Genomic DNA, 22,018 nt, shown 5'->3' with positions numbered 1-22,018 from the left:
GGAGGCCAGGCAGGGTATGGATGTGGTGGACATCCCCTGGGAGGCGCGAGGACACCCGTGCTCTGAGGTCCCACCACCCTGGGGGTCCCCCAGCCTCCATCCCCCCAGCCCCAGCCATGGGTACTCCCTGCTCCAGGGAAGCGCTGAGTCCCTGGGGAGGGGGGGGGGTCTCCAAAACTGGGGGTCCCAGTGGGGCTGGGAGGGTCTGGGGGTGGGAGGCCTGGCCCTGCTGTGGAGGCAGGATGCGTCCACCCCAGAAGAAGGCAGGGCTCATCTGGGGCCTGGCAGGGGGAGCTGGGACGGGTGCCCCGAGCTCAGCCCCCCCCCCCAAGCCCGGCCCCTCCAGCTCCACCGCCCCCGACAAGGGGTCCCTCCAGCTGGAGCTCAGCCCAAGCAGCAGCAATGCTTCAGCCCAGCCTCAGCTCTTCCTCCTCCTCCTCCTCCTCCTCCTCCCCAGCCGCATCCCAGCCCCACGTCAGCACCTTCCTCCCAGCCCTCCCTCCCCGCTCCCCCCCAGTTCATCCCAGTTCCCTGCCCGGGGGATCAGAACAGGCAAGGGGGGGGTTAACTCTTCCCTAGCAGCCTGCTGCTCCCCAGGGGGTCTCCTCCCATCCCTTCTGTGTCCCCCATCCTCCCGGTGTCGCCCCCATCCCCATGGTGTCCCCCTCATCCCCACAGTGTCACCCCCATCCCCACGGTGTCACCCCCATCCCCACAGTGTCCCCCTCATCCCCACAGTGTCACCCCCATCCCCACGGTGTCACCCCCATCCCCACGGTGTCCCCTATCCCCATGGTGTCCCCCCCATTCCCATGGTGTCCCCTGTTCCCATGGTGTCCCCTATCCCCATGGTGTCCCCCCCATTCCCATGGTGTCCCCCGTTCCCACGGTGTCCCCCATCCCCATGGTTCCCCCCTCATTCCCACGGTGTCCCCCATCCCCATGGTCTCCCCCCTATTCTCACGGTGCCCCCCCTACTCCCATGGTCTCCCCCATCCCCACGGTGTCCCCCCCATACCCACGGTGTCCCCCATCCCTATGCCCCCCCCCCGCCCCATCCATCCCCGCCACGTCCCGTCCCCAGCCGCCGGGGCCGGGCCCCGCCGCTTTGGCAGCAGGATCCGGCCATCGTGGAAATATAGAGGGGGGGTTTGGAGGGGGGGGTGGGGGGGTGGGGAAGGGGAAGGGGCGTGGCCGGTCTGTGTGGGCGTGGCCTGTGCGGGAGGGGGCGGGGCCATTCAACAAAAGGATTTCAAAGGGATGAAATTGGGGCAAAGCCAAAAAAAGTAAAAATGTCCCCCTCACCCCCCCCCAAAAAAAACCGCCGCCGCCGGCCTCATCCCTTCCCTGCCCATGCACACGTGTGCACCAGCCCGGGAGGGGAAACTGAGGCACGGGGGGGGGGGGGGGCAAGAGTGGTCTTGACAGAGCCCATGGTGTCCCCAAGCCGGTGCCATGTCACAGGCTGTGCCCAGCACCGGGACACCCCTTGGTGCCCACACAGACCCCCAGGAGAGGCAGCAGTAGGGTGCAGAGGGGTGTCCCTGCACCCCACCCGCCCCCAGCCCACCCAGCGTGGCCCCGTACCACCAGCCCTAAGTAGATGCAGACGTCCCCCCCCATGGGGATGGCGATGGGGACAACGGACGCTGGCGAGTGGCTCCGGTGCCCGGCACATTCCTCTGGCCCCCGTCGGCCGGTGCCTCCTCCCTTGGCGGGGCGGCTGCTGACGGCCTTCTCCCCCCCCGCCCCGCTCCCGAAACTGGGGGCAGGCGCAGGCGATGCCCTTGGCTCCCACCCCACTGCTGACACGTCTCCGGCACAGCCTCCACGTCGGCAGGCGGAGGGGGGGCCCACGGGCTGTGCCGGGAGCCGGGGGGAGCCGGGGAGGGCCCCCCGCCCTGTGCCAGGCTGGTCCTCACCCTGATCTCCCCTTCTGGGGGGGGGCTGCAGCCCAGGGCCCACTTGCCTGGGCATCACCCTGAGGTGCCAACAGGAGCCTGGGCAGGGCTGGGATGTGCCAGAGGCTGGAAGTGCCACACTGTGCCGTGGGCAGGGCTGGGACATGTCCTGTGGTGCCAGGGGCAGGGCTGTGATGTGCCACTCTTTGCCAAGGGCTGGGATGGGATGTGCCACACTGCGCCATGGGCAAGGCTTGGATGTGCCACTCTGTGCCATGGGCAGGGCTGGGATGTGCCAGGCTGTGCCACAGGCTGGACTGGAATGTGTCACACTGTGCCACAGGCAGGACTGGGTCATGTCCTGTGGTGCCAGGGGCAGGGCTGGGACGTGCCACACCGTGCCACGGCCAGGGCTGGGACATGCCCTTCATTGCCATGGGCAGGGCTGTGATGTGCCACAGGCTGGGCTGGGGATGTACCACGCTGTGCCACACACTGGGCTGGAATGTGTCACGCCGTGCCACAGGCAGGGCTGGGACGTGCCACGCTGTGCCACGGGCAGTGCTGGGGATGTGCCCTGCATTGCCACAGGCAGTCCTTGGGGACACAGCGTGGGCAGCGTTGGACCTATACCATGGGCAGCACTGGGGCCACAGGGTGGGCAGCACTGGGACCATACCCCAAGCTGTGCCACGAGCAGAGCCCCCTCCCCTGCTCCCCCTGCCCAGGCTGTGCCCATCCCCGGTGCCGGCAGAGGACGGTGCCACCGGCTGCAGGGCAGGACACGCCAGGGCAGCCGGTGCCAGCTCCGCAGGTGCTGCTCGCGCCCCCCCCCCCCCCCGATGTAGGTCAGGGTGAGATTAAGGAGTGTCCCCCACCCCTGCCCGCGGGCATGGCAGGGAGTGAGCGGGGATGGCAGTCCCTGCAAGCCCGGGCACGTGGGACCTCGCCGTGGGGACACCCTGGGTGTCATCCCTGAGAGCCAGCGGGATGTCACCTGTGACACCCAGGGGCATGTCCCCCAGGGCGAGGCGGGGGGGGTTTAGTGCTGCCCGACACTAATGGGAGGGGGTTTGGGGGCAGAAAGCGAATAAATGGGTTTTGTGGTTAAACCGAGAGTGGCCTTTTGCTTTTAGGGTGTGTTGATGTCACACTGTTAAATGTCCTCCTTGGCCATGACGAAGGGGTCCCTCACGCTATGTCTGTCCCCCACTATCTGTCCCTTCTCCCATCTATCCATCCACGCATCCATCCATCCTTCCATCCATCCTACTACACATCTATTCCTTTTTTTCCACTTATCCTCCCTCCCTTCCTCCCTCCCTTTCCATGCCCACACTCATCCTCCCTCCCTCTCTCTGCTCCATCCGTCCCCTCTCCTCCGTCGGTGCCTCCACCAGCCGCTCTGTTCTCCATCCCCCTCTGGTCACAGCCAGCCCCCCCCCCCCCCCCCCCCCCGCCCAGGTCGTGCATCCCCCAGGGTCCCTGTCACCCTGCCCTGGGGTGCTTCCAGGTGGAGCAGTCCCCGGCTCCTGTCCCCAGGGAGCTGCCAGCACCCAGCTGGGCGCTTGCCAAGGCTCTGCTCCCTGAGCATTCCTCCTCCTCCAGTTGCTGGCCAGGATAGGGAGGGGGACGACGACGGAGTCCCGTCCCACCAGCACAGCCACTCAGCCCTCACTGCCATGGGGTTGCTTCTGGGGAGACACTGGGGATTCTCTGATGTCTAATAAGGGCTTGAGCACCCGCCGCCCCCCACTCCCCTGGCCCCAAAGCCAGTCTCCCATGGGCCATGGAGAATCTCAGACTGGGAAACTTGGTGTCTCCGCTCCCAAGCATTTCCCAGCCAGAGCCCTGGGGCAGCTGGAGCCTCTGATATGTCCAAGATGTCCCTGGGGACCACAGCGGGTCATGCCATGGGGCAGGACACTGCTGCCTTTCTTGGCTGCCACTGGCTGTCTCAAGGCTGGCAGAGATGCCTGGTCCCTGGGCATGCCACTGCTGGGCCCCATGCCACACTGTCCCCTCCCTGCTCTTGGGGCTGTCGGGATCAGCCGAGCTGAGAGCAGAGCAAAACATCTCCCAAAGCCCTGGGACTTTCCTGGGGGTCCCTGGGGCAGTGGGTGGGACAAGGGTCCCTGTGCCACCCCACCTGGGATGCTCTGGTACCACAGGATCACTCAAGGGCTCCAGTCCCTCCGTGCACTCCCCCAGTGACACAGGGACATCGCAAAGGGACACAGGTCTGGGAGCAGAGCGGGGCGGGGGCCACATCTGTGACCCCCAGACTGAGCAGGACATTTTGCTCCCAGACACCGCAGGGGCTGGGGAAGGGGAAGGGGATGGAGAGGGGACGGGGGGGCTGTGTGTGCAAGCCCTGCTCGTGCAAAGTTGTGTGTGCAATTCATGCACCTATAGCCCCCATGTGTGCAAACCCTGCGTGTGCAACCCTTGCATGTGCAACCTCTGTGTGTCCAATCTCTGCGTGTGCAACTTCTACGCGTGCAACCCCTGTGTGTGCAACCCCTGTGCGTGCAAACCCTGCGTGTGCAAACCCCTGCGTGTGCAACCCCTCCTCATGCACACATCTGTGCCGGGTACCAGCAGCCTGTTTCACATGCCTGTGTCATACGTGTGCACACATGAGGCCGCACACACAGCAAGCTCCACACGGGCCACCCTTCACCATCTCCATCCCCCCTCCGACGTCCCCATCGCCATGGGGGGAACTCGACCCCAGACCCGTCCTCGTTGGGGTGACGGATGTCCCCATGGCCGGTGTTGCCGGTGCTGGGTGGGCTGCGCTGCCGGGCGGTGCGCGGTGTCCAGCTCCCAGCCCCGCTGGCCGGTTGCCAAATTCCTCCACCCCCACAGGAAGCCGTCGGCGCGCTCAGCGCTCACCCTGCACCGGGGCCAGGCCAGGCCGGAGGGATGCCGGAGCGAGAAAGGGCTGGAGAAGAAAAACCAGGTCAGCCCCGAGCCGCCAGCGTCACCCTGGCAGGCAACGGCCGCCTCCTTCGAGGAAGCAGGGCGAGGATCCGGCCCCGGTGACGTCCCCTCCGGCGCGCACGGCACGCGCCAGCCGAGCCCGCGCCTGGCCACCGCTCGCTCGCTCGAGGAACCGGCCCAGCCCCACAGCCCCAGCCATGGGGTGAGACCCAAATGGGGGGTAATTTGCCTCTCCGGGGACCTGGAGAGCCTGAGGATGAGGAGGAGGCTTTGAGGGGAGCCACCCACCACGGGACTGGCTTGGCCATCACTGCCCCAGGAGCCTCTGCTATGATGGAAGGGAGCAGAAGGGTTTGGCTCATGCGATGCCTGCACCCCCTCTGTGTGACATTCCCATCGCCAGGTTCTGCTCCATCCATGGGTACCTCTTACATCCCTGGTACCACTCCATCCCTTGGTGCCACTCCATCCCTTGGTGCCACTCCATCCTTGGGTACCACTCCGTCTGTGGGGACTGCTCCATCCCTGGGCACCTCTTACATCCTTGGCTGCTTCTCTATCCTTGGGTGCTGCTGCATCCATGGGTGCCGCTCCATCCTTGGGTACCACTCCATCACTCCATCCCTGAGTGCCACTCCATCCTTGGGTACTGCTTCATCCCTTGGGTACCACTCCCATCCCTGGGTACCTCTCACATCCCCCGCTACTGCTCCCATTCCTGAGCGATGCTCCCACACCCAAATTGTCCTCCTACCCCCAGGTCATGCTCCCATCCCTGGGTAATGTCCCTGTTCCTGGGTAACGTCCACCTCCAAGCGATGCTCCCACCCCAGGTACTTCTCCATCCCCTCGTACCTCTCCCACCTCTGGTTTCTGCTCCCATCCCTGGACAACGCTCCCTCCCTGGGCGCAAATCCTGCTCCCATCCCCACCTCCATAAATGTACCTTCCCCCACCCACCGTCCCCCTCCCCTCGGTGGGAATCTGAAGGGGTCTCTGCCCTTCTCCCGCGCTCCCTCCCCTCCTCCCGGCTGCCTTTCAAACACAAACACAGCTCAGTGGAAAATGTGACCCGCTGTGGAGCAGCAGATAACTCGAGGCCGGGCCGGGGCCAACTGGAACAGCACGGGCTTGGCTGTGGCCCTGGCTGAGCCCACGGCGGCCAGGGGGGGCGGGGGACCCGGCGGGGGGGACAGCTCGGAACTCCCTTGCGCCTCGCTCTCTCCCGCCTCCTGCATCGCTCCTGCTCCTGGCCTGATCCTGCACGCGGACCCCACCACATCCCCGTGGGGATGGATGCAGTGGAGGAGGTTGCTGTGGGGACACACGGTGCTTGGGGGCTGGTGGGACCCTTCCTGGGCCCATCTCTGCAGTTCGGTGGGATGGAGATGCCCAGGGATGGTGGCACAAAGGCATGATGGAGATATCCAGGGGTGGTGGCGGATGAGCAGGATGAAGATGCCCAGGGGTGATGCTGGATGGGCAGGGTGAAGAGGCCTAGGGATGGTGGCACATAGGCAGGATGAAGATGTCCAGGGATGATGTTGGATGGGCAGGATGAAGATGCCCAGGGATGGTGGCACATGGGCAGGATGAAGATACACAGGGATGGTGCCTGGACACAATGGAGGTATCCAGGGACAGCAGCACATGGGCAGGACAGAGATGCTCAGGGATGGTGCTCACTAGAAAGGATGGAGATGCCCAGGGATGATGCCAGCTGGGCAGCATAGAGATGCCCAGGGATGGTGGCACATGGGCAGGATGGAGATGCCTAGGAATGATCCAGGCTGGGAATGATGGAGATGCCCAAGGATGGTGGCACATGGGCAGGACGGACATGCCCAGGGATGGTGGCACATGGGCAGGATGAAGATGCCCAGGGATGGCGCTGGGTGGGCAGGACAGTGGTGCCCGTGGGAGGACAGTGCCCCGTCCCCGTCCGATGGGCAGCCGGAGGTGTGTGGGCTGGGAGCAGAAGTGGTCGGAGGAGCCCGTTTGTTTCTCATTAGCAGCTCTTGGCAGGAGCTGTGGAAAAAATAGCTTCAAACAGCAGAGCTGGAAGGGAAAAGGCTGGGCCGAGGGAGGGGAGAGGGGCCGCGGTGGGGAAGGGGGGCACGGGGCCAGGCAGGGGGGTGGGAGGGGTGCGAGGAGGGGGTCGGGGTGACGCTGGCCTGGACGGGGTGCAGGGGTAGGGATGGAGACACACACGGTCCCCTCTGCTGTGTCCTTGTCCCCCGGGAGCAGCAGCCAGGTCCGGTTTGGGGAGCTCGGCCACATGTGCGCTCTTGTGCACACTCGTGTGCACTTGTGCACGGGGTCGGTGAGCCCAGGGTGTGCACACACCTGATGGCACGGGCGTTCCCAGGGAGGGGACGACAGGGACACACCGCTGGACACATGCATGTGCATGGGGGCATCTCGGCACCCCACCCCCCACCCCCCACCCCCCGCCTCCCCGAGTCCCCTGCCCAACAGGGGAAACTGAGGCATCCCACATGCCCAACATCAGGCACGGCGAGCAGGACCCTGGCCGTGCCCCCCCGGGAGGCTCCCGGTGCCAGTTCTCATGTTTTCGGGGGGCCCTGGACAGAGCCGTTTACGCAACAGCACGTCTGGGAGTGTCGGCAGCGCCGCCAAGTCAACCAAAAGCGAGTGGGGGGGGGGGAAATGCAGGAAGCGAAGGGGGGGACCCAGAGCCCACCCCGCTCCTCCCGCCTCGTGGCATCAGGGCGATTTGGCAGGGAGGGTGGCATGTCCCACCCTGGCGTGGCTGTGCCAGGGTGGCACCGGTGACTGGCTGCCCTCTGCCCCTGGCCCCCGCCGCCATCCTGGGCTGGGAAACAGGCAGACAGGGTCATCTGGGGACAGCGGCCGGGGACGACGCTTGTCACTGCTGCCAGGGCAGGGCTGTGCCCAGTGGCACCATGGCAGCCTTGGCAGCAGGCACAGGGCTGGCATTTTGGTCCCTGCAGGCACAGGGAAGCATCAATGGGGACAGGGACGGGGGGGGGGCTTCTGTGTGCCAGGGGATGCATGTGCATGCATGTGCATGTGGGTGTGAGTGTTGTGTCCCCCCCACCCTGGTTTTGGTGCCCGCCTGTCCGGCCGGGTTTGGCCGCCGGCACCCACCTGGATTCGTGGCTATTTCTGCCTCCAGCCCGGATTTAATTCTATCCTGCCCGTGGCTGGTGTGTAATTAGGAGCCCAAAAAAAGCCCCAGGCACCCTCTCATCCTCGGGGGTGGGCGCACACCCAGCGCCCTGCCCCCGGGGTGGGCACAGGGGGCAGGTCCCTGCTCGGCCAGCCCCGAGGGGCTGAAGGAGCCCTGTGGCAGAGACCTGGCAAACTCGGTGCAGCTGGGAGGGCTGAAGTGTGGGAGGGGGATCTCGCCTGGCTGGGGGCAGTGGGGGGGCTCTGCCTCAGCAGGAGGCTGATTTCTGGGGGGGTTCCGTTGTGGGACCCGCTGGGAGCACGGGAGGACACGCGGCGGCAAATCCTTCGTTAAGCCCTTGAGCTAATTATGCCGCCGGAGCCGCCTCATGGCCCGTGCAGCGAAGCCCCTGTGCCCCGGGCACCGTAAACCCCTTAGGGGGATGATCCTGCTTATGGCAGTGCCACAGCGCCCCATGCCCCCCTCACCCCCAGCACCCCACACCTCCGAGCCCCCCTTCTCCCCCGGCACCGTCCCCTTGTGTCCGCCCCACAGCGTCCCCTCCACCATTGCCAGCCCTTGGGCAACTCACCTGCTTGTTGCCCACTGTCTCCGAGCTGGGGGGCACAGAGTGGGGCAGCCCCCTGGCACAGCCCACGCGGGGCTCAGGGCACTGATCGGCTTTGGGCAGCTTATGGCCCTGAGCCGGTGCCGGGGGCAGCTCTTCACACCTGCAACACTAGCCCGCTCCTTCAGCCTCGCCGCCCGCTCCTCGCCCTCATCTTGGCCCTGGGGACACGGCTCTGGCATGGCAGCAGGGCATGGCCAGAGGGTGTGACGGGCCAGGCAGCCCCTGTGCCACCCCAGGTGTCCCCATGCCACCCCGGGCATCCCCTGAGCCACACCACGTATCCTCTGTGCCACCCCAGGTGTCCCCTGTGCCACCTGGCCATCCCCTGAGCCACATCAGGTTTCCTCTCTGCCACACCAAGTGTCCCCTGTGCCACCCCAGGTGACCCTTGTGCCACCCTGTGCACCCCTAGGCAGTCCCTGTGCCACCTCATACACCCCGTGAGCCACCCTGAGCATCCCTTGTGCCATTCTGTGCATCCTGTAAGCCACCACAAGTGACCCCTGTGCCACCCCAGGCACCCCATGTGCCACCCTGGGTACCCCATGTGCCACCTCAAGCACCCCCTGTGCCCATTCCCTACACACCGAGTGTGCAATGCACACACACACCCCCCCATACATACACATTGCACACACACCACAAGCCTGGCACAAGCTCTGCACCCCCCCGCCTTGTGCACACCCCTCACTACTGTGCACAAGCACACACATGTACTGTGCACACGCGTGTACCATGCACACACACCACCCTCCAAGTCCTCACCCAGCTGCTCCCCCAAAGGGCTGTGGGCGGGGGGGGGGGGGGGGGTACCCACACCCCATGGACCCCCAGGATGGGGAGAGGGTCCGTGGGGCAGGAACTGGAAAACACCAGCCCCAAAGGGGGAGCAGCTGCGGGAAGCGCAGCCCCACGGGCCACGGTGGCCGTGGCACTGGGGACATGGGGACACGGAGCCGCGCTGGCTGCCACATCAGCAGCAGCAGGGAAGGGACCCAGCCCGCAGCTGGGAACCAGATGGGGTGGGGAAGGGCAGCAGTCGGGGACAGCCCTGAAGTGTCCCCCGGGCTGGGGACCCCCAAGAAGGGCATGGGGACACCAAGCTGGGCCGGGTCCCCCCGCCCCAAGCACCCCGAAATGGGGAAGGAGGGATGAAGGGAGGGATGGAAGGAGGGACAGAAGGAGGGGTGAGGGAGGGCTGGGAGGGCCTGAGGAGAGAGGGATGGACAGAGGGACGGACCAGAGGAGGGGGAATGGACGGAGGAGGGATGGAGGGGGGATGGAGAGGGAATGAAGAGAGTATGGAGGGGAGACAGAAAGAGGATGAAGGGGAGATGGAGGGGGGAAGCAGGAGGGAGGATGGAGGAGGATGAAGGGGAGATGGAGGGGGGAAGCAGGGGGGAGGATGGAGGAGGATGAAGGGGAGATGGAGGGGGGAAGCAGGGGGGATGGAAGGGAGGTGGAGGGAAAATGGAGAGAGGATGGAGGGAGGATGAAGGGGAGATGGAGGGGGGAAGGAGAAGGGATGAAGGGGAGATGGAGTGGGGGAAGGAGAAGGGATGAAGGGGAGATGGAGGGGGGATGGCAGGCTGGGGGAAGGAGAGGAGCCAGGGCAGGGATAGTGGAATGAGGCCCCCCCCCCCATCCTCCATCCCACCCCCAGAACATCAGGAGCATCCAGTCCCTGGGGACCCTATTGCACCCCCTCAATGAGGGACCCTCATTACCAAGGAACCCAAGCATCCAGGCTGGCAGCGGAACACCCCAGGGGGGCCATGAACCCCCCCATGTGCCTCACCAGAGGACAGACAGACAGACAGGCCAGGCCAGAGCGCCCCCCACCGCCCCTGCACCTTGGGGACCCCCCTGTCCCAATAGCAGGATAACCTCCGCTCCCCAACCCCAGTCTGGGGGCAGCACCCCACAGCAGGGTGCCAGCACCTTTTGGCATGGTGCCACCCCTAAAAAAGCCATCAAAGTGGCCCAACTCACCCCAAATAGCCCCTCCGGGGGGGGGGGTCCGCCCTGAGCCCCCACCCAGGGCAAAGTCCACTGTGGGGCAGGGAGGGTGCAAAGGGCAGCTGGGTGCTGGGTGCAGGGAGCTCGGTGCCCGGGGCACCCGGGTCCAGAGTCCGGCTGTGACAAGGAGGGTGGCACGGCGGCGCCGGGGGGTGCCAGAACGCCTGGGTTCGTTGGCAGGGGGTGGGGACACGGAGGCCGGGGTCACCCCTCAGAGGGTGTCATGCCCAGGAAGAGTCCCTGGTGAGGGGAGCTGTGGGTCGGGGACCTGGGAAAGACCCCTGTGGGTGTGGGGATGGGGCTGGAGGGGTCTTGGGCAGGGGGCAAGCACCCTGAGATGACAGGGAGGGGGGACCTGCCAGCCCCCAGCACATGCCTCTCGGTGTCCCCAGGATCATGTTCTTCCTCATCATCATCATCTTCATAGCCATCACCTTCCTCATCATGATCTTCCACGTCTGCTGCAAGCTCTGCCGAGAACCCGTGCCCCCCCCGCCCTTCGTGGACCCCCAGGGCCCTGTGCCCCCCCCGCTGTCCCCAATGCCCGCGCTCCCCAGTCTGCCCAGCGGGGCCATCCCCATTGGCCTGGAGCCCCCACCCTACAGTGAGGTGTGTCCTACCTGGTGGTGGGTGCTGGGTGCCCAGCTGAGCCTGGCATGGGTGGGCTATGGGTGGGGGGAACTGGGGGTATGGGGTGGTGGGGCTATAGGGTGGTGGGTGCTGGGGTTACGGGGTGCTGGGGTTATGGGGTGATGGATGATGGAGTTAGAGGGTGGTGGGTGCTGGGGCTATGGGGTGATGGGGGCATGGGGTGATGGGTGCTGGAGGTATGGGGTGATGGGGGTACAAGGTGATGGGGCTATGGGGTAACGGGTGCGGAGAGCATGGGGTGATGAGGCTGTGGGTTGATGGGCGATGGGGCTATGGGGTGGTAGGTGATGAGGCTATGGGGTGATGGGGGTATGGGGCTACGGAGCTCAGCACGGGAGCACTAGGGGGACCCACAAACCCCCTCTCATGCCCCCTCCCCTGCTCCCATGCACCCTAAGTGGGGACCCTGAAGTGGTGGCACCCTCCTTTCCCTGGGGACCCCAGCATCCTGGGAGTGGGGGGGTGTCACTGACCACATGCACACACACCCCCTCCCCACTGACCCCCACTCACCCTTAGGTGACAGCGAAGCCCTTCCTCTACCCGCTGCCGCAGGGGCCGTGCCCCGAATGTGGCCGTGGCCCTGGGGGTCAGCCCCCCTTCTCCACCCAGACCAACTTCTAGGGGTGACACCCCACCGAGGACAGCCTGGTGACAAAGCCACCCTTCACTTGGGGGGGGACATGGACCCAGGCGTCCGTATGGCTCCAGGAGGGGCCATCCAGACACCCGGGTCCATGTCCCCCCAGGATGCCTGGATCCACACACCCCCCAAACCATGCCGTTAGAGCAAGGGGGGTGGTGGTGGTTTCTGTATTTATTGTTTTAAAAAGTGTAAAAGAGCTCTTTGCTATGATGGTTTTGGGGGGCTGGGGAGCTAGGGGGGTACAGAGGGAGAAGGGAGAAGTTTGGGGGTGGGGGTCTGCACCCTGCACTGCCCCCCCAGCTGCAAGTGCACCCTGGCACTGCTTGGACTTTGCCAGGCGGGCACGTGTGTGAGCTGGGGCCCTGACACCCTGTCCCCATCCCTATCCCATCCCTATTCCCATCCCTATTCCCATCCCTATTCCCATCCTCATCCCATCCTATTTCTATCCCCATCCTCATCCCTATCCACATCTCCATCCCATTCTCATCCGCATCCCTATTCCCATCCCCATCCCATCCCATTTCCATCCCCGTCCCCATTCCATCTCCATCCCTATCCCATCCCATCCCATCCCATCCCATTCCATTCCCATCCCCACCCCATCCTATTCCCATCCCCAACCCCATCCCTATCCCTATCCCTATCCCTATCCCTATCCCTATCCCTATCCCTATCCCTATCCCTATCCCTATCCCCATCCCATCTCCACCCCATCCACTTCCCATTCCCATTCTCATCCTCATCTCCATTCCCATCCCCATCCCTATTACCATTTCCATCCCACCCCATTCTCATCCCCATCCCTGTCCCTGTCCCTATCCCCATCCCCATTGTATCCCCATCCCAATCCATCCCATCCCCATCCCATCCTATTTCCATACCCTCCCCATCCCAAGAGACAGACCCAGGCTGGGGGGAGGTGGGGGTTTACTGGGTGGGCACCACTCTCCCCGGCACGGGGTCGCCCCCACGGCCCGTGTCCTCGGCCGCTCACGCCACTTGCCGGCCCCGGCGCCGCTTGATCTTCTTCTTGAGGAGCAGCAGGTCCAGGTAGAGCAGGCGGCCCAGGACGGCGGAGGCGCAGATCAGCCCCCCGTGCAGGGCCCCCGCCAGCCCGCAGCTGAACACATCCTGCCCTGGGGACAAACCGTGGTGGGACACAGCCACCCCCGGGGGGAACATGGCCACCACCATGGGGGACATGGCCACCACCATGGGACGCCATACCCTGCTGCAGGGAGCCCCTGGGGACACCGCCTGCAGCCTGGAGCATGGGGACAAGGGGACATGGGGACACAGGTCCCTTACCCGTCAGGTAGAGGTTCTTCACGGGTGTCTCGGCTCTCATGGCGGCCACCACAGCCGGGCTGAAGCGGCCAACGTCGTGCTCGGTGCCGTACATCTCCCCGCGGGGAGCCGCCAGGTAGTGCTGGTTGGTGAGGGGTGACGCCGCCTCCACGAACTCCACCTGCCCGGGCAGGGGCACGGGGGGGTGCTCAGGACACGTCGGGGTGCACAGGACACCAAGGAGTGCACAGGGCACGAGGGGGTGCACAAGGCACAGGAGCACGTGGGGGCACAGGTAGCCCCATCCCACCAAGCAGGATCCACCACACCAGGTCCGAGCCTCCCTGGGGGGTGCCCACCCCACACAAAGGTCCCGGGGGGGGACGGGAGGGCTGTGATGCCCCATGGCTTTGCAGGGCACCCTGTCCCCCCTGGGCACCCCAATCCACAGGACGCCCCATGTGGCTGGGGACATCCCCACTGGGCACCCCAACTCCAAAGAGCACTCCATGCCCAACGGGCACATCCCTGCAGGGTTCCCTGTCCCCATGGGGCACCCCAATCCCACGGGGCACCCCAACCCCACAGGGCACCCCGTCCTACCTGGGCACCCAGTCTCCACTCTGCCCTCTGTGTCCACTCTGTGCCCAATGCCCATGGGGCACCCCAACCCTGTGGGGCACCCCATCTCACAAGGCACCCCCTTCCCATGGGGTATCCCACCCACACAGGGCACCCTATTCCCACTGGGCACCCCATTCCCACTGGGCACCCCAACCCTGCTGGGCACCCCAACCCCAGGGGACACCCAGTCCCAACGGAGCACCCCAAACTCACAGGACACCCAGTCCCAACTGCGCATCCAACTCTGCTGGGCACCCCAACCCTTCAGGACACCCAGTCCCAACTGGGCACCCATCCCTGTGGGGCACCCCAACTCTGAATAGGCACCCCAACCCCAAGGGGCACCGGGGCACCCCATCCCTACAAACCCCCCTCATCCCTGCAGAACACCCTGTCCCCACCGTGCACCCCACGTGGCAGGGGACACCGTGGGGACCCCCGTCACCTTGTCACGGAGGTGGGGGAAGCGCTGCAGTGCCCGCTCCAGCAGGCGCTGGGCGATGGCCAGTTTGTACTGCTGGTAGTCGGGGCCCCGGTGCTTGGCGCGGGTCCCAGCCCACTCCTCAAACCACTCGTACCGCGCCATGGTCAGGATGGTCATGCACGACCGGCCTGTGAGAGGGGGGGGTGACAACCCCATATCCCATTACAGGGGACCCCGGTGACGGTGTCAACCCAGAATGTGGCAGCGGTGGCACTTCCCATCCCATAATCCCAGCCACTGGGATTAAGGAGCCTCTGAGCCCGCAAAACCAAGCAGATCAGGGCTGCAGAGCCAGGGAGGGGGGACACAGGAGGCCCCCCATCCCATACCTGGGTGCCGCTGCTCGTAGGTGGGGTCCTTGGCAGCGGGAAAGGTGATGAACATCATGGCCAGGTTGTCGGGGACATCGTCACGGCTCAGGGAGGAGTAGTGGGTCATCCTGTGGGCAGAGCGGGCAGTGGCATACAGCCACCATGCACCCACCCAACCCACCATGCACCCACCATCCACCCAACCCACCTGCCATGCACCCACCATGCACCAAACCCATCCATCGTGTAACCACCATGCACCCAACCCACCCACCATCTACCCGACCCACCATCCATCCAACCCACCTGCCATGCACCCACCATGCACCAAACCCATCCATCGTGTAACCACCATGCACCCAACCCACCCACCATCTACTCAACCCACCCATTGTGCACCCACCATCCATCCAACCCACCTGACGTGCATCCACCATCCATCCAACCCAACCATTGTGCACCCATCGTGCATCCAACCCACCCATCGTGCACCCACCCCACCCACTGTGCACCCACCCCACCCTGGGGTGCCTGGGGGTCCCTTACATGCCATCCAGGTCATTGTGGGGGTAGATCCAGAAGTTGGTGGCCGGCAGGGCCAGCTCGGCCGCGCTGCCCCGTAGCCCCACGAACACCAGGAAGGAGCCCATGCCATGCCGCACCATGGCCAGGCGGGAGCGCACGCCTGCGGGGACACCGGTGGGGACACGGGGATGATGTCCTGTCCTTGCGGAGGGGATGCCAGGGATGCCAGGGACATGGGGATGCTGAGGCTGTGGGGATGCTTGGGGACATTGGGGATGTGGGGACACTGGGGACACTGGTGATGCCAGGGACACAGGCATGCTGGGAATGTGGGGATGGCAGGGACACCAGGGATGCTGGGGACACCAGGGTCATGAGGATACCAGGTGCGAGAGGATGCTGGGGACACTGGGGTCATCAGGTATGAGAGGATGCTGGGGGTGCTGGGGACATGGGGACGCGAGGATGCTGGGGACATGAGGGACATGGGTTTGTCAGGGACTCCAGTGATGATGGGGACACAGGGATACTGGGGACACCAAGGATATCAGGACATGGGGGTCTTGGGAACATGGGGATGCAAGGATGATGGGGACACCAGGGACACAGGGATGTCAGGGACTCCAGGGATGCTGGGGACACAAGGGACATGGGGACGCTGGGGATATGGAGACGCAGTGATGCTGGGGATATCAGGGACTTTGGTGATGCTGGGGACACACGGATGATGGGGACGCTGGGGATACCAGGGACATAAGGATGTCAGGGACATGGGGATGCAGGGATGCTGGGGACAGCGGGATGCTGGGGACAGGGTACCTGGGTGGCTGCGGAGCGGGGCGGGCAGGAGCTTGCTGAAGGTGTTGAAGACGCCGGCGTCGGAGATGACGATGGGGGCGAAGATCTCCACCTCCTCCTCGCTCGGCCCCTTCTGCACCACCACCCCTGGGAGGCACAGGAGGGTGAGAGGAGGCGGGGGGGGGGGGGGGGGTGCGGGGAACCCCCACCCTGTCCCCATCATGTGTGTTCCCCCCCCCGGCGCGGGGGGGGTCAGCCCTCACCCACGGCGGTGCCAGCGGAGGAGACGAGGATGCGGGTGACGGGGGCACGCACCAGCACGGCCCCCCCCGCGCGCTCGATGAGGGGCGCGATGTGGAAGGCGATCTCGCTGGCCCCCCCCAGCGGGTACCAGGCCCCCCGCTGGTAGTGGTGCACCATCAGCACGTTCACCATGAAGCTGGAGTCCCGCGGGGCCGTGCCTGGGGACAGCGGGGACGATGGGGAGGGGGGGGGGGGCGGAAACGGACACAGCCAGCCCCTGCCCCAATGCAGGGCAGCCCTCCCCTATTGTGACATGGCCTCCACTGTCGCGATATGGCCCTCCTCATCACGATACGGCCATCCCCTATCATGATACAGCCCTCTTCTATCGTGACATGGCCCTCCTCATCATGATACAGTTGTCCTCTATCATGATACAGCCCCCCTCTATCGTGACACAGCCTCCCCTATCGTGACACAGCCCTCCTCATCATGATACAGTTGTCCTCTATCATGATACAGCCCCCCTCTATCGTGACATAGCCTCCCCTATCGTGACACAGCCCTCCTCATCATGATATGGTCCTTCCCTATCATGATACAGCCCCCCTCTATCGTGACACAGCCTCCCCTATCGTGACACAGCCCTCCTCATCATGATACAGTTGTCCTCTATCATGATACAGCCCCCCTCTATCGTGACACAGCCCCCCTCTATCGTGACATAGCCTCCCCTATCGTGACACAGCCCTCCTCATCATGATACGGTCCTTCCCTATCGTGATACAGCCCTCCCCTATCGTGACATGGCCTCCCCTGTCATGACACGGCCCTCCTCATCATGATACAGCCCTCCCCTATCGTGATGGTGGCACCCCCTATCATGATATGGCCCTCCCCTATCACAACGCAGCCCCTCTATCGCAATACAGCCCTCTTCCATCACCGTGGTGCCCTCCCTTATCGTCATGGTGCCCTCCCCTGTCACGACATGAACCTCCTCTATCGGAACGGCCCCCTCCCTATCGCGACGGCCCCCTCCCTATCGCGACGGCCCCCTGACCGTAGAAGAGGTAGCTGAGCAGGGCGCGCAGGTCACGGTCGGTCGTCAGCCGGGCCACGGCCTCGCTGTGGCTGGTGGCCGCCATGCGGAAGACGGGCGAGATGCAGTAGATGAGGCCGGTGCGGACCAGGAAGGTGGCCAACCACCACGGCACCATCTTCAGCACCGCCAGCAGCGCCACGTGACGGGAGGCCATCTGCGCTGGGACCGGCCCCGCGTCACCAACGTCACCTCCATGGCCACCGCCCCACCACTGCCACCACTACATCCTCAGGACTGTTGCTGCCTTGTCCCCAGCACCACCCATGTCACCAGCACCCGTCCCCATCATTCCCACCACCCGTGTTCCCACCATGCCCAATGTCTGTGTCCCCACCACAACCATCACACTTGTCCCCAACATACCCATCACCTGTGTCCTCTCCATGCCTATCATCTTTGTCCCCAATGTTACCACTGCCCTTTCCCCACCTTGCCCATCACCCATGTCCCCACCATCCCCATTACTTGACCCCACAACACCCAATGCCTGTGTCCCCACCATGCCCATCACTTTTGTCCCCCCCACTCTTGTTCTCAACGTTCCCACTGCCCCTTGCCCACCATGCCCATCACACTTGCCCCCAACATGCCCATCATCTGTGTCCCCTCCATGCCCATTACCCCTGTCCCCAATGTTCCTACTGCCCCTTCCCCACCATGACCATCACCCACATCCCCACCCAGACCCACCAGTGCCACCACCACCATCTCCACACCCATGTCCCAAGCTGCCCAGTCCAACCCCACAACCTGGGGACGTGCCACCACCCACAGGAGGGTGTTCTCCCACCTTGGAGAGCCTCATGAACTCCTTGATGGCCGCCTTCTCGGCGGGGAACTGCTCCTCCAGGGCGGTGACGAAGGCCACCTTGCCAGCGCGAAGGCGGTAGCGCCGGGGACCAAGGGTCACCTCGTCGTAGGGGTCGGGCAGGCGCTGCCAGCAGAGCTGCCCGTCCGTCAGCTGGTCCAGCGCCACGCGCAGCATGCTGCCCTCGTGCATCTGCCCCACGTAGTGGATGCCTGCGGGTCCCCCAGGGAGGGGGCGGTCAGCCGGACGGGGGGCTGGGGACAGGACTGTCCCCCACCATGGGGACATGCGGTGGGAGCCCCCCGGGGTGGCAGATGGGGGGAATTAAGGGTTTAACCTTCGTCTGCGGCGGGTCAGCGGGAGAGGCGGTGGGGCGGCTCCGGGTGGCGAGTGTGGCACGCACACTGCACACACGCACACTGTGTGCATGCACTGCACACACACTGCACGCACACTGCACACACACACACACTGCACACATGCACCACATGCACACTGCACACACGCACACTGTGTACATGCACTGCACACACACTGCACACACACGCACACTGCACACACGCACACTGTATGAATGCACTGCACACACGCACCACATGCACACACGCACACTGTGTGCATGCACTGCACACACACTGCACGCACACTGCACACACACACTGCACACACGCACACTGTGTGCATGCACTGCACGCACACTGCACACACACGCACACTGCACACATGCACCACATGCACACTGCACACACACACACTGTATGCATGCACTGCACGCACACTGCACACACACGCACACTGCACACATGCACCACATGCACACTGCACGCATGCACCGCATACACACTGCACGTGCATACTGCATGCGCACACTGCACGCATACTGCGCGCACACTGCATGTACACCGCGTGCACGCTGCACGCATGCACTGCACACACACTGCACGAGGCACTGCACAAGGCACTGCACGCATGCACTGCGCACACACTGCACACACACATGCTGCATGCAAACAGAACACGCATTGCATGCACGCGCTGCATGCGCGCACACCGCATGTGAACAGCACGTGCATTGCATGCAAACATTGCACACACGCACGCAAACTGCACGTGCGTCACATGCACTCGCTATATACACAACATGCACACACGCTGCCCGCACACACAGAAACATGCTGCCTGCACACACTCACACACTGCCTGTACGCTGCCTGCACGCACTAACACACGCTCCTTGCACATGCCTGCACACACCTGCACACACAGGCACACGCTGCCCGCACACACTAACACGTGCTACTTGAACACACCTGCACACACAGGCACACGCTGCCTGCACGCACGCAGATGCCCACACCCACGCAGGCAGCCGGGTGCCAGGGGTACTGGGGTGCCAGGGGTGCCAGGGTGCCGAGGCAGGGGTAATCAGGGTACTGGGGTGCCAGGGTGCCGAGGTGGGGGTGCGGGGGTACTGGGGGTGCCAGGCTGCAGAGTTGGGGGTGCCAGGGGTACCGGCAGTACCAGGGTGCCACGACAGGGGTTCTAAGGGGTGCCGAGGTGGGTGTACTGGGGTACTGGGGGTATCGGGGTGCCAGGGGTGCCAGTGTGCCTGAGGTGCAGGTACTGGGGCACTGGGGGATACTGGGGTGCCAGGGGTGCCCAGGGTGCCGAGGCAGAGGTACCAGGGTGCCAAGGTGGGGGTACCAGGGGTGCCATGGTGCCAAGGTGGGGGTACCAGGGGTGCCAGGGTGCCGAGGTGGGGGTGCTGGGGGGGGTCCTTACCCACGTCGAACTCGATGCCCTGCTCCTGGAAGGTGTGGCAGCACCCCCCCGCCTGGTCGTGCTGCTCCAGCACCAGCACCCGCTTGCCCACCTTGGCCAGTGTCCCCGCCGCCGCCAGCCCCCCCATGCCGCTGCCGATGACCACGGCGTCCAGCTCCGGTGGCACCCGGTGGGGGCTGAACCCTGCGCACACGCGTGTGCCTCAGCACACCCCCCCCCCCCATGCTTCACACGGGGGGTGTGCGGAGGAACGATGGGACAGACGGACAGACAGAGGGCACCCAGGACTCACCCCGTTTGAGGACCTTGTCACGGGCGCGTGGGTCCGTCACCAGCGGCCGGGGTGGCCCCGGGGGTGGCCTGGCAAAGGGGTTGCCAGCCGGGGCTAAGAGCCGGTGGGCCACCAGCCCTAGGGCCAGCGTGCCCAGGGCCAGCAGCAGCAGCAGCGTGGCCCACATGGCTCCCACCGCACACAGCACCTCAGAGACACCGCACCACCAGCCCTGGCACCCTATAGCCCAGCACCTTATAGCCCAACACCTTACAGCCCAGCACCTTATAGCCCAGCACCTTATAGCCCAACACCTTACAGCCCAGCACCTTATAGCCCAGCACCTTATAGCCCAACACCTTATAGCCCGGCAGCTTATAGACACGGCAGTTTATAGACACGGCAGCTTACGGAGAGAGGAGATTATAGACACGCCGCCTCGTAGCCACGGCAGCTTATAGACACTGCAGCTTAAAGCTACAGGAGCTTATAGCCACGGCACTCTATATCCACAGAACTTTATAGCCACAACACCCTATAGCCACAGCACCTTATAGCCACAACACCCTATAGCCACGGCACCCTATAGTCACAACACTCTAAAGCCACGGCACCCTATAGCCACGGCACCTTGTAGCCACGTCACCCTATAGGCACAGCACCCTATAGGCATGGCACCTTGTAGCCATGGCACCTTATAGCCACAGTACCTTATAGCCATTGCTCTTTATAACCACGGCAGCTTATAGTCACAGCACCCTATAGACATGCCACCTTATAGACACAGCAGCTTATAGCCACAACAACTTAAAGCCACAGGAGATCATAGCCACGGTCCCTTATAGCCATTGCCCCTTATAGCCACAGCACTTTATAGTCCCATCACCCTATAGCCACTGCAGCTTATAGCCACATCTCCTTGTAGTCACAGCACCTTATAGCTACGGCACCCTATAGCCACAGCACCCTATAGCCACTGCAGCTTATAGCCACATCTCCTTGTAGTCACAGCACCTTATAGCTACGGCACCCTATAGCCACAGCACCCTATAGCCACTGCAGCTTATAGCCACATCTCCTTGTAGTCACAGCACCTTATAGCTACGGCACCCTATAGCCACAGCACCCTATAGCCACTGCAGCTTATAGCCACGGCACCTTATAGCTATCACCACTTATAGCCACAGCACCTTATAGCCACGGCACCTTATAGCTATCACCACTTATAGCCACGGCACCTTATAGCCACGGCACCTTATAGCTATCACCACTTATAGCCACAGCACCTCACAGCTTGGGGGGGGGGGAAGCACAGAACAGGGTCCCGGGGGCGGGTATGCCTGCCCCCCCCAGCTTAACCCCTTGGTGGCAGTGCTGGGCCAGGGTGGGACACTTGCCAGGCCCCAGGGTGGCAGGGTATATGCGCACACGCATGTGGATGGTGCACAAGTGCGTGCATGGGGTGAAGGGTGTGCAGTGCTGGGGGGTGCTGCACACACACGCGTGCGTGCACACACATGCAGCCCTGCAAACGTGCGCACACCCGCACTTGTGCAAGGAAGCACATGCACACCTACACAGCTGTGCAAGCGAACTGCACGCGCACACTCGTGCAAACACACACTTGCACACCCTTACCCACGCCCCACACACATCCCCCCTGCCACCCCCCCCCACCCACGCGTGTGCACGCCCCCCCTCTTCCCCCCCCCAGCCCTGGTGCCTGCAGCTCTGCTGACCTCTCCCGGCAGCACCACGTAAGGGCTTGTGTGTGCAATGACACACACACACACACCCCCACACACACACACACACCCCCACACACACAC

General features: G+C 64.2%; 1 protein-coding gene across 1 annotated transcript; it reads right to left on the bottom strand.

Annotated features, from left to right (window-relative positions):
* Positions 1-12,941: 12,941 nt before the first annotated feature.
* LOC141474972 (all-trans-retinol 13,14-reductase-like) lies at positions 12,942-20,376 on the bottom strand. The gene is made up of 11 exons (XM_074163073.1): positions 20,211-20,376; positions 19,919-20,101; positions 18,119-18,348; positions 17,287-17,482; positions 16,244-16,441; positions 16,002-16,127; positions 15,204-15,342; positions 14,676-14,785; positions 14,308-14,474; positions 13,260-13,419; positions 12,942-13,087 (listed from the first exon to the last, which is right to left on the bottom strand). The coding sequence occupies exons 1-11, from the start codon at positions 20,374-20,376 to the stop codon at positions 12,942-12,944; spliced, it is 1,821 nt and encodes a 606-aa protein (XP_074019174.1).
* Between the last annotated feature and the right edge of the window lie 1,642 nt (positions 20,377-22,018).

Source organism: Numenius arquata, chromosome 23, assembly GCF_964106895.1.
Source record: "Numenius arquata chromosome 23, bNumArq3.hap1.1, whole genome shotgun sequence".
Classification (NCBI taxonomy): domain Eukaryota; kingdom Metazoa; phylum Chordata; class Aves; order Charadriiformes; family Scolopacidae; genus Numenius; species Numenius arquata.
Note: the sequence above shows the minus strand (reverse complement) of the source record. Positions and strands in the feature narration are given on the sequence as shown.